The 12,254-nt window shown below is 45.1% G+C and overlaps 1 protein-coding gene across 1 annotated transcript in view; it reads right to left on the bottom strand.

Annotated features, from left to right (window-relative positions):
* Positions 1 to 10,502, bottom strand: part of CDH2 (cadherin 2) — a 127,052-nt gene extending 116,550 nt beyond the window's left edge. Inside the window, exon 1 of the mRNA XM_081918524.1 lies at positions 9,710 to 10,502. Within this exon, the coding sequence (XP_081774650.1) occupies positions 9,710 to 9,784 (75 nt within the window). The 5' untranslated portion in view covers positions 9,785 to 10,502. The remainder of the gene's footprint in view (positions 1 to 9,709) is intronic.
* Positions 10,503 to 12,254: the final 1,752 nt, after the last annotated feature.

The following is a 12,254-nucleotide window of genomic DNA, read 5'->3' as shown; positions in this document are numbered from 1 at the left end:
TTAAATTGATTGGTCAGCTTTGCAAGGATGAAGTGGTATGTCTACTCTTTGGTTTATTTCATTTGACAACAGCACTTTCAGAGCCCAGGTTTGCAAAGGCAGTTGTGCATGCTTAAGAGTTATAGTTATAAAAGCCCACTGGAATTAACTGTATCCGTAAGTAGTAATTTCCAAGGCTTAAACCTTGGTATGCTACCAAACAGAACCAGCTTCTTCATCTAAGTTTTAGGGGGGAAAGGACAAAAACATGCTAATGAGAAAACATATTCCTGAAAGATTACACAGAAAAGCTTAATGTATCCTCATGGGGGAGACTTTTCAAGTCTATTTAAAAAACAAAAACAAAATTCAGTTCACAGAATACTTACAAAGTAAAAAACAAAAGGATATTTTAAAAACCATAGTTAACTCACTACTGTTTCTGTTCCCTAGCAGAACATAAGATATATAGCTGTGTTTCGCACTGGGACAGTACAGCAATAATTTGGTTCAAACATAAATGATATTGCAAGTTGTATTGTAGCTTAGGCCACAACCCTTTATCTCTAGGTATGCATTAAGGCAAAGTAACAAGATTTCACATGGGCCAAAATTTCATAAAGCATTTTCAGCTACTTTTCTTTTCTTTGTTTTAACTATAGCCTGAAAGACCTAGAAAACCTTTTGTTTCCTATTACATTTTCTTAGGGTATCATTAACACTGAATGACTGAAGCGGGGGGGGGGGGATAGGCAATGTGCCAAATACAGGACTCAGGAGTAAACCTTTATTGTTTAGCCCCTTGTTTAATTAAATTAATTAATCTAAATTATTTTTAGGCTGCTTTTCTGGGCAAATGTCCCTGTAGCTTACAATACAATCCAGTTCAGTTCAGTGCAATGCAATGGAATTATGAAAAGAATAGTAATACAAAATTTTGAAATTAACTCAATACTACACTTTTTTTTTCCCCAACAGAGCAAAATGACACCCAACCCTAATTCCACTAGACCATCACACAGCTAATAAGCATCATGCCTAGAAGGCCAAATGAAAAAGACAAGTTTCAGGGCCTTCCAAAAATTCTGCAATGTAAAAATTTGATACAGGTCCAATGGAAGGGAATTCCATAGCCATCAGGCTACCGCAGAGAAGGATTTGTTTCCTTGTGGTCACCCACCATACCAGCTGTGGGGAGAGAAGACACATTAGAAGAGTCTCCAAAGCAGATCAAAGTCAGCAGCAGATTGCATGACGGGGTGGTGGTACTCAACTGTCCATGGTTGGTTGTGCTGCTACTTGTTGCAGAAAACAGAGGGAAAGAGCCCAAGGCAGTTGCGAGGTGCAAATGCACTGACAGGAGCACCTGACTGGCTCCACTGGTGCATTTGCACAGCACCGACCTCACTGATGCCCTGCCCCTCCCGCTCTACCTCCTGGTAAGCAGTAGTAATGTGACCAACCAGAGGTCAGGTGAGCACTGCCATTCCACCACACTGCCTACTACAGCTTAAAGTGTGGTCAGATAGTATGTCTGCAGGTGCTCAATAAATAGTTTGGACCCAAACGGTTCCAAGGTGTGTTAGGACATTGTTGAAATGAAATATCACACTGGAAATTCTTTCTTCCTTTCCATTTGTATTAATCATTGTCTAACACTGAGAATGGTTACTACAAATAAAAAGGAAGAAAGGACAAATCTCTCCAAACTGAGTGAATGGGCATTATAATGGCAAATAATTGTTCAGTGCAAGTACATGTAAAGTGAAAGCCAAAAAAATCATAACTTTGAATATATACTAATGGGGCATGAACTGACCAGGAAAGAGAGCTTGGGACCATAGTGGATAGCTTGCTGAAAATGATGACTCTGTGTGCAGAGGTTGTGAAAAAGGCGGAGTCATGTTATAGATCATTAGGAAACTGCTGATATCACAGCACCATTATACAAATCTGTGGTGTAGCCACACTTGGAATATTGTGTTCACCGCACCTCAAAATAATATTGTAGAGCTGAAAAGATGTAGAAAAACACAGCCAAATGATCAAGGGACAGTAGCAACTCCCCTATAAGGAAGGGTTACAACATTTGGGCACTTTTAGTTTATGAAAAAAAGTGAGTAAAATATGATAGAAGTATACAGAATTATGGATAATGACCTTGAGATCCCTTCCAACTCTATAATTCTATGATTCTCTTATTTATTCTCTACGTTTTAGTCGGCATAGGCCCACTAAAATTAATGAACATGACTAACTTAGGTCCAACATTTTCAGTGGGTCTGCTCTTAGTAAAACTTAGCTGAATACAACCCCAGGAATTTCTATCCCACAACCATTGTTAAAGCAGCATAACCATTGTACTGATCTTGCATCCATTTGAGCTTCACATAGGAATGTTATACTGTACCTCTTGCATTTACTGACCAAATTATAGATATATCCATATGGGCAAAAAGAGATAATGTTCTGTGTACCTGATAAAGTGGGAACTAGTTCTTGAAATCTTAAAATAAAAATAAGCGTTAGTCTGCAATCCTAGCCCCACGTATCTGCCCAGCTGAATTTAATAGGATTTACTTCTGAGTATACATGGTTAGAAATGCGTTGTTAAGTCTTTGAAGAGTCACAAGGCTTCTGGGAGACACAGGAAGCTGGTTTTTACCAAGTCAGACTACTGGTCTACCTATCTCAGTACTGTTACATTGACTGGCAGCGGAGAGACTCTCTCCAGGGTTTGAGGTAGGGGTTTTTCACAGCCCTACCTATAGACACTAGGGATTGAACCAGGGATCTTCTGCATGAAACTCAAGATGTTCTACCTCTGAGCTACAACCCTTCTCCAAACTTCGGGTTGTTTAGATAACCCCTTTTATATTATCAAAAAGGGAAAAGGGGAACTTCAGAAATGTTCATCTATTTTAAATTTTAAGGAACTTAAAAGCAGATGCTGCATAGATATGAGCAATTCACTTTCTTAAATAAGGAATTGGAGAGAGAGAGACCGCACAAGTCAAGGAAAGAACCAGGCGTGAGTCACTCTGAGTGGTCACCATCACTTAATAAAAATAGCTTTTCTCAATTTTATAGTCTACACAATTGGTGTCTGTAGTAAAAAGAATCTGAATGTTTTTACCCTTTCTATTATTAGATTGTTGGGTGAGTTTGAGCTTCTTTCTCTAGCCATCTTATTCCACAAGACTTGGCTTCTGCTGACGTTACTGGGAGTTTCCTATTCTACTCACGGGGTAGCTGAACATGCCCAATAATGGGTTCCAACTCACCAGCTAGAAAAAAAAGTTGAGTAGATATTGACTCGTACACAGGAGGGAGATAAAAACTGCAGGCACCAACAGGGTAAAAACTGCTTATACAAACTTGGATAAAAGTATTTGCTCACAGGATGCAGTAAGTTCATCTTAGCGGAGAAAAGGAAATCTGTATATTTTATCTTCTACTTCTATACAGTTTTTATACTGCTTTATTGTTTAGTTGTACTTTATTTTTTATTATTTTATTTTCAGCCAGGGTTGGTTTTAACTAAAAACTGTTTCAAGGATGAAGTTCTTTTAAAAAAGTGTGGTAAATATTTCCAAACAAATCGGAGAACAAGATAAATAATCCTCCCAGTTGATGCTTCAGCAAGACATTCTGAAAAACAAACACTGTGGTTCAAATTATCATTCTGCTGCCACCTAAAACTTAATAGGAATTACTGAGTCTTGCATGATAGCGAATCAGAATGTGAAATGGAATGGGGAGAAGACTTTTAAAATAATGTCAATAGATTGAAAATATCTTATTATAAATGTGCCTTAAAGATTTATTTGAAACGCTGATATTTAGTATAATGAAAATGTCTCCTAAAATGTTAATGTATTCAACATTTAAAGGCACATCATCTTGACTTTAAACCAGATAAAACAGGTATGCAATGTGCATTTTGTCAAATAATTGTATTGCTCTCAAAGTCAGTTTCTGTCTTGTTTCAGAAACATATTTGAAATGCATCTGCTAGGTTAATATGTATATAAAACATTTCCTTAAAAAGAATGGCTTCTTCCACCCATCTGTCCAAACAACAGTTCAGTATTTCCCCAGAAATGATGGTGAGATCATCGATAGAAGAAAAGCTATTTGAAGTTTGAACTGTATTTTATACTGTTTTATTTTGGTTGGTGGCATTGCATGCCTTTTATTATTTTGTATACTGCTTTGAGATTTTTAAAATGTTTAAGCAGTCTAGAAATATTTATAATAATAAAAGAAATATCAATAAAAATTGTACTTTTTGGGTTTGTCACAGATTTGAATGACGTCACTGATATTGATACAAAAGAAACTAGAATTTCAAAATACTGATCATTTTCCAGTAATCAGAAATTAAAATTACTCATAATAAACTTCTGCAATGTTTTGCAAAAATGTGAAACATAACCCTGGGAAAGAAAGCTAAAATATTGACAAATTCTAATTTAATATTAAAAAAACCCACATTTCAAAAGTAATTCCAGATATCTGGGATATAGCATCATAGTCTAGAAGTTTCCACTGAGAAAACATGATTTGTAGAGGCAGAAGAATCATAAGTAGACTCAAGATTCTTTATATTAACCTACTGAAGTGATTTGCCACTTATTTTTATTAATTAGGACTAACCTACCTATGTAGTTCCGTATCCCCAAAAACATGGGATGGGATGCCATTGCACCATGCACCTCCCCACCCTAGCTTCACATCATTGGCTGGCAGAGACAGGAAGATGCACCACATGATAATGCCATGTCACACCATGTTAATATTACATTAAAAGGAAAAAGCTACAGTGTGCTTCTCCATGTCTCTTATAAAGGTCTAGTTTGGCCCCTAGATCTCCATAGCCCTATTTAAGAAGCTGGAAAGATAACGAATCTGCACACAACTTCAAAAACTGGGGTAAAGGCAACAAAAATGGTAGTAGCACTCATAAATTAATAATAATTAATAATAAAGTAATTAATAATTAATTAATTAATAATAAAGGAGAACCTCGTAAGTTTTGGTGCCAATCACTGGGACCTGAATGTGCATCTGCTTTGCTACTAGTCAGTTTTAACACAACTAAAATCCATTTCCCATAATCAATTTTCAATACTCATATTAACTATTCAGACCAATATCTTAGCCATACTCAGAAACCATACAATGAAAGAAACTAGAATTAATAATTAGGATTGAAAATTTAACTGAAGCTTTTCCTAACAACTATTGCCTCTGGAGGTCATTCGAAGCCCTTTTGTGATGTTTTACCTCCAGTTTTCCCACACAGACTTCCTCTTTTCCCAATTCAGAAGCACTTATGGTTTCTGATGTTAAAGTATGTGTGTTTGTGTCACACACACACACGCACACACCCACCCACCCACACCTTTCAAACTTTCCCCTTTTCCTTCAGAGCGCCAAGCTTTTGCGTAACAACCACAGATTTTACCTAAAGTAAATCATCAATGAAGTGAGTGTTTAATCATCAGTTACCAGTATGTTCCTAAATGCTGCATTATTCCAAACATTGACTGAACCTATACTGAACAAGCTGTTTGCTCTGCTGTGCAAATGATGAGTGATGAATTCATAAAAAAAAACCTCAAGGAAATATCTGACAAAGGCTGAAAGCAATATAAAACAATTTAAATAAAACCTAGCCAAGGTATAGGTCCTGAAACAATATTATTTTCTTATAACTGAAATTCTCTTGCAGTAGCAATGTACGCAATGTAAAAGTTTTAAATAATTTCTGACTTGCAAGAGAAAGCAAAAAAAAAAGCCGAGCAATAGTTAAAAATCAAAGGCCACTTTCCAGACACAGGTTTAGAAAACTGATTTCATACCTAACTTTCAGTGTTGTTACACCCTGTTAAAAAGAGAGTCCTAACCTGATTTAATGTGTACCCAAACAAGGAGGAAATTGGATTTTCCAACCATGACATGCCACTGGAACTCTCTGATACACAAAAGCAATAAAGACAGTTCCTGTCCATAATTCATAGATCGCTTTAATTTAAAAACAGTACTTATAGGGGGGAAACCACACGGTGAAATAAGAGTTTAGCAGAGAACTCAAGTTTTAAAGTTTACCAAATAACACCTGGAGATTTTAAAAAAAATTGGAGGCATTATAAAAAGAGAGAATGAGCCTGACAAAGAAATTGTGTCATGGGGGGGGGGGGAGTGGACTCTACCTTAAAAATTTGTAGAAAAGCAACCCAGACTCCGGCTATAAACAGACCCTGAAAACAATAAACCTAGCTAAAAAGTTAAAACAATCCTCCCCAAAGGGGAGGCAGAGTTTGAAGGAAAGACACAGAAGGTGCAACATTGACACTTTCCCATCAGGGCAAACTAACCTCCTATTAAACCAGTGAAAAATCCCCCCAGCTGTTTAGGATCAATGTTTCAGCACCTCAACTGCCTGATGCAGCCGTCAGAGCTACAGAAAGAGAGTATTGGCTGCACAGGAGAAAGCAAAAAAAAAAAAAAAAAAGCAGTAATTTGAAATAAAGGGCAAGGGAAGGGAGCTTTGCAACATGCCAAGTCTGTGTTTACTACGTTTCAGAAGCAGGGATTCAGTTCACAGCCAGAGAGTAATCTGAGCTCTGCACCATGGACAGTGACTGCTGCTGCAGCTACTGCAGCTGCCTCCCTGTACCCAGATCACTCAACCCCTGCAGGATTTAAACCGGATATCACCCACTGCTGAAAGCCAGCCCACTCACACAGCCCGCTACACAAATACCCCTTTCCCCAGAGTCCCTTGCCCGTTCTCGACGATATGCTCCAGCCACAAATGCCATTAAGAGGCAATGAGCTGCACCATCTGTCCCAGAGATTTACTCCTGCTTGCCCTTTGCACTAGGAAGAAGACGAGTTTCGCTGACCAAAGTGCCAGCATCCATCCTCTGTCCCCTGCCTTATTGGAACTCACTTTAGGAAAATCCCAGGACACCCCTCACCCCCCCACTCAACCCTACACAGTTCCATTTCAAATGCACATCAAATACAGTATCAAATACAGTTCATCCATTACTCCAGAGAACCTTTCACAAACTATTTCCAGAGGCATAGCCATGTTAGTCTGTTGCAGCAAAACCAGGGGAGTCCGGTGGCCATGCAAAGAGCACACACCCTATTCCAACAGGATAAGCCCCAAAATGCAGGATAATCACTTAATTGAATTTTCATCAGCATATGTCAAGTGGTATCTGCTTCATGAGAGACAGCCCTAATGCTGGTATCTATCTATACAAGCTGTCCCACATCCCAGATACATTCCTTACACAGTCGATATTCACTGAACAAGCCATGGCAATGCTCCTCTACCTTCAGATGCACAAAAACACCCCAGGAAACTCCAAGTAATTAACCCACCAATTCCTGCCCAGACAAATCAAATCCTTACTCTGGAGACCTGGGCCCACCCTAATTTAGCACTTTCGGCATTGATGGACTACTGCCCACTCCTGGTGCAGAATCACAAATTATCAGGCAAGACATCCAGCTTGCTGGTAGAGAATCTGATTTGCATGCAGAAACTCTCAGGTTCAATCCCCAGCAACTTTAAGTAGGGGTACTAAGGTCCTGTCTGAAACCCTGCAGAGCTGCTGCCAGTCAGTGTGGACAGTATAAGGCAGATTCCTATCTGTCTCCCAACAAAATGGTACACAGCCTAACCCCCATACCCATCCTATGCATTCCAGGTGACCAGTGTCCACCAAATGCAGAAACACCAGCAATGCTCTCCAGGCAGACCCCTACTTTGCAAAAGTGTAAACAAACCAGTCTTAAGCCTTCGCCAAGGCTTGCAAACCTCTCGCCTCATAAAAGCATACAGCCTTCCCTTGTCCAAGTCAGCTCACTCTTTACTCAGCAAAGGACCGAATCCGATCTCTGAAATATTAATTCCTGACTTGGGTGAAAGGCGACTCACCCCTTGCCAGCAAGCATCACAGTGGCACAGACCCTGTCAACTTTGGGCAGATCTCCAAGGATGGCGGCTCTTTCAATCCCTACAAGTATTGGCCAGAACCTCAGTCTCAACTATTGGGGTGCATGGACATGCCTCCCACTTGCCTTCGCGTGGCCTTCCCGCAGCGCCCCCTGTTGGGCGAGGGAGGTGGCAAAGCTTTATTAAGCAAGGAGAAAGAGTTCGCCTCAATGGAAATTCCCGTTAGCTGTTGCAGCAGGGGTAAAAAAAACACAGCAGGACGCCAGCGGGGGAGGAGGCGAGCGAGGCTGCCGGGCGGAGGCGGAGGCTGATTAAATTCTTCCCGGGAAGGGATTAGGGAGCCGAGCAGAGGGGCGAGGCAGCGGCTCCGCACGCTCCTCTGTACCGGACCCGAGGCTCCACTAACCCCGGGGTCCCTGACCAGGGTGGCTGCTCAGGTAGCAGCTCTCGCCGGATTCGTTAAACAGGGGCAAAAGTGAAGTGCACACCGTTGCCTTAAGACTCTGTGCCGGTTAATCCGAAATAGCCGACCGGCGCCCTGATTCTGGGGTCACAATTACTACTAAACACAGATTAAAATCCCACGCGATTCACAAACAGGCCCTGCGGTGTGTTACATATGCTCCCTTTAACCTTCCCGATTGCATACAAGGAGGGGGGATGTGTCGTGGTTTTTTTTTTTAAAAAAAGTAACTCATCAATTCGATGAGATCTATGGAGTTTGCACTTCGTGGTTGTGTAACTGCGAGACCCGAGTGGGCTGGCAATCTGGCATCCGGAAGGCAAAGTAGAAAGAGCGCGCGCGCGGGTTGAAGAGGACAACAGGGAGAGAGGGTGGTCTGGTGGCCCCTGCCATGGGAAATACATCCCACCCCAGCCTTCGATTTGCGAAGCAGGTGTCTCAACACAGACACCGGCCCCCCCTCTGTTTATCCAGGGTGACTTCCATCCTCGGGGAAGTCTGCTCTTCCAGAAGGAGCGTGCGCATCTCCGCCTTGCCAGCAAGGAGCAAAGAAGCCCTTGCTCCCATCCCAAGGGAAGAGGTGGGTGGCATCCACTCCTTTCCCACGCTCCCTCCCCAAGGAAGAGATGGCGCCAAGTCCCTGCTCGTCCCCAGGTCGGAGGGATCCCCGCTCCCCACTTAAACTCCCCATCCGCACGCCCCGCGGTGCCTTTATTTACAATCATCGGTCTCATCCTCAACCCGCAGGCCGACTTTTGTTTGACCCCACCCATCAGATCCAACGCCAGTGCAAGGGGTGGGGGGGGTCACTGGGTCCTAACTTTCCGCCATAACGCTTCTGCACCCCGGTCTTTCTTCGCTACGCAGGCAGATGCATCTCTCCACTATTAGTCTTCTTACTAACGCCGAAGCGAGCACCTGCTCCTTTCCGCCGTGGGAAATACGAGTCCCTAACTCGCGTTCCCGAGGAAGCTCCAGCCTCCCCTCTGCAACTCCTCTCCCGTCCCCCTTCGCTACACCCCGTCTTCGTCCCCCAACACCTTCCGGGATCAAGGGGGTCGCTTTCCCCCAAGCCCCCTCCCCGCCCCAGCTTCGCAACCCTCTTCCAAGCAGGCCCAGCTTCGCCTCCGGGGCAGCGCGGGCTGCTTCGCCCGCGGCCCCGGCGGCGGCATCCTCTCGCCAGCCCCGCCACCGCCCTTCGGCGGGAACAAAGAGCCCCCAGCCCCGCTGCTGCGGCTCTCCTCTGTCTGTCTGTCTGCCTTCCTTCCCCTCGCTCGGCTCTTTACCTGCTGCAGGGCCGCCAGCACCATCAACAGCAGCGGCGGCAGGATCCGCGGCGGCGCTCCCGCTATCCGGCACATGGAGGCGAAGCGGTGGCGGGGGGAGGCGTACACAGCGGGGCGAAAAGTCCGCGGATGGGGGCCCGGCGGCGGCGCGGGCCAAGGCGGGAAGGGCGGCAGGGGGCGGCGGAGGATCCGCGGCGCTCGCCTGGGAGGAAGGGGCGACGGAGCTCCCGGTCCGGCTGCCGCGTCCGGGGTGTCGGCGATGGGTGACTCGCACAAAAGGCAGCGGCCGAAGGAGTCTCTTCGTGAGGGGCGCTGCCGAGAGGGGGGGGCTGGCGGCGTTAGCGGTTCCCGCGGGCTTTCCCCGGGCACATAGCCCGTCTTCTTCGCTCCTGCGGCGGCGGCTGCCTGCTTGTCCTTCTCGCCGGCCGGCTTGAGGCAGCCTCCCTCCCTCCTCCTCCTCCTCCTCAGCGCGTCGCCAAGTGCGCCCTGGCAGCGCCGCTCCGACGCCGGCTCTGCCGCTGCTGCATGCTCGCCGCGAGTCCTTCGCCTCCTTCACTTTCTTGCCTCGCTTCGTCTCCCCGCCGGCCAGCAGCCAGTAGCGGCGGCGGCAGCAGCAGCAACACCCCCCTCCGCTTGCACACACGAGGATAACAATACCACAGCAGCCTCTGCCTCGCTCGCGCGGCGTTCCTGTGTGCGCCTGTATGTGTGTGTGTGCGCGCTCTCGCGTATGTGTGTGTGTATGTGTATGCCTTCACTTGCGCTTGGCTGCTGCTGCTGCTGCTGGCAGCTTCACCTCCTCCTCCTCCTCTCCTCCTCCTCCTCCTCTTCTTCCCCCCTCCTCCCCGGCTCTCCCTGCTGGCCGCACGGCCAATGGGAAGCAACCGACTCCAGCTCAGCTCAGCCCTTTGCCCGGGCCAGGCAACCGCCCACAGCTACCCCGGAGCGAAAGGTTGAGCTGCTGCTGCTGCTGCTTCAGCCAGAGAGAGGTGCGCAGAGGAAGCCGAGGGTTTGTTGTGGGCACTTTACCCCTCAGCCAGGACCACGGGCCGGGCGTGTCTGGTCTGCACACACACAGAATGGGGATTTTAGGCGAGATGGTAGGGAGAGAGAAAGAGAGACTCGAGGTAACGTTCCGACACGACCGTGAGAAAGCCTCGCGCTTTTATTATGAGCCGGGCGAGAGGACTCTCTCCGGCGAACGTGAGAAATGCCTGTGCAAAACAAAAAGCTGAGGCAAGCCAAGGCGGGCGACGCCAGGGAACGCTGCTCTTGCCCCCATTGTCTGGAGGCGTTTTGCGACGAAGCCACCTGCTGGGAAAAGCGGCTTAGCTGAGGAGGCGGCGGCTGCGTCGCCTTTTGTTTTTGCTCCTCTCCCGCCATCGCCCAGGAGCCTGGAATGGGACCAGCGCGCCAATTAGGAAGTTTTCGGTCCCTGCGCTTCGTGGGTTGGCGGACCTTTTTTCAACCCGCGGGCGCCCCTCCTCGAGATTCTGCTACCTGCTTCGTTACTCGCCAAATGTGCAATTTAATATTGCACATACTGTATATGTAATTGCTTTTTTAAAATAAAAAACTTTGCCTCTGCTGGGCAGCGCTCCAGCCTGCGTACCCAAAAAATGTCAGGCTGCATAACGGAAATTAGGAAGGTTGCTGAGTGCACAGGAAACCTCGAGGATTAGTGCTGGGTCATTTGCAGAGCTGGCAAGGATTTTTCCCTCACCCTACAGGTCACTGAGCAAACTTGCTTTGTGTCCATGCATCAAAGCCTCCTGCCGGAGAGAAAGAGCAAAAAAACAACAACCGGGGGCAGGGAGAGGAGAGTTTGCAAGCGCTGGCCCCCAGACTGTCCTAGAAGCGACTAGGCTCCGGATAGCTGTTGAGAATCGAGCAGTTCGTTTAGGATTGTGCTTGCACGGAGGGCTGAAAAACATTGAATCTGGAAACTCTGCAAACGGCTGTGCAGGTCTTTTCAGGCCAATGCTGGCTTTGCAATTACACACTGTAGTAAGTAATAAGGGAAAACAGATACCCTTTTCTCCATTATTAGCGCCATCATGTAGATATAAGACTTCATAATCGAACACATTGCAAGCCTCTCTTACCTCTTGTTTTTTTCCCCCAAAAGATTTTTATTAAGGTTTCAACAGATTTTATAATAACAAACAAAACAAAACAACACAATAACAAACAATAAACAGTAAAAGACACAAAAATCAAACAAAAATATATAAGTTCAACTCTTAATTTCATATAACTTACTTTCCCGACTTCCTCACATCTCCCTTTTTTGTATTCAAATTTCCAATTTATTTTCAGCAAATTCTTCCTCTATTTTGACTGATTTTAATATTACTTAATTTCTTTTAAATTAACCATTCCCACTGCCATCCACTTATCTTCTAATCCCCCATCATTGATTAATTTTGCTGTGTTTCTTTACTTGTTACTTATAAAACATCTTTGCACATTCCTTTCTACTTTGTCACTAATGCCACATTATCTCACTATCCTGCATCACTTTAACATTCAAATAATTTACAAT

Source organism: Podarcis melisellensis, assembly GCF_964234715.1.
Source record: "Podarcis melisellensis genome assembly, chromosome: 7".
Lineage (NCBI taxonomy): Eukaryota > Metazoa > Chordata > Lepidosauria > Squamata > Lacertidae > Podarcis > Podarcis melisellensis.
The sequence above is the reverse complement of the archived record's forward strand: the minus strand, read 5'-3'. Positions and strand labels throughout refer to the sequence as shown.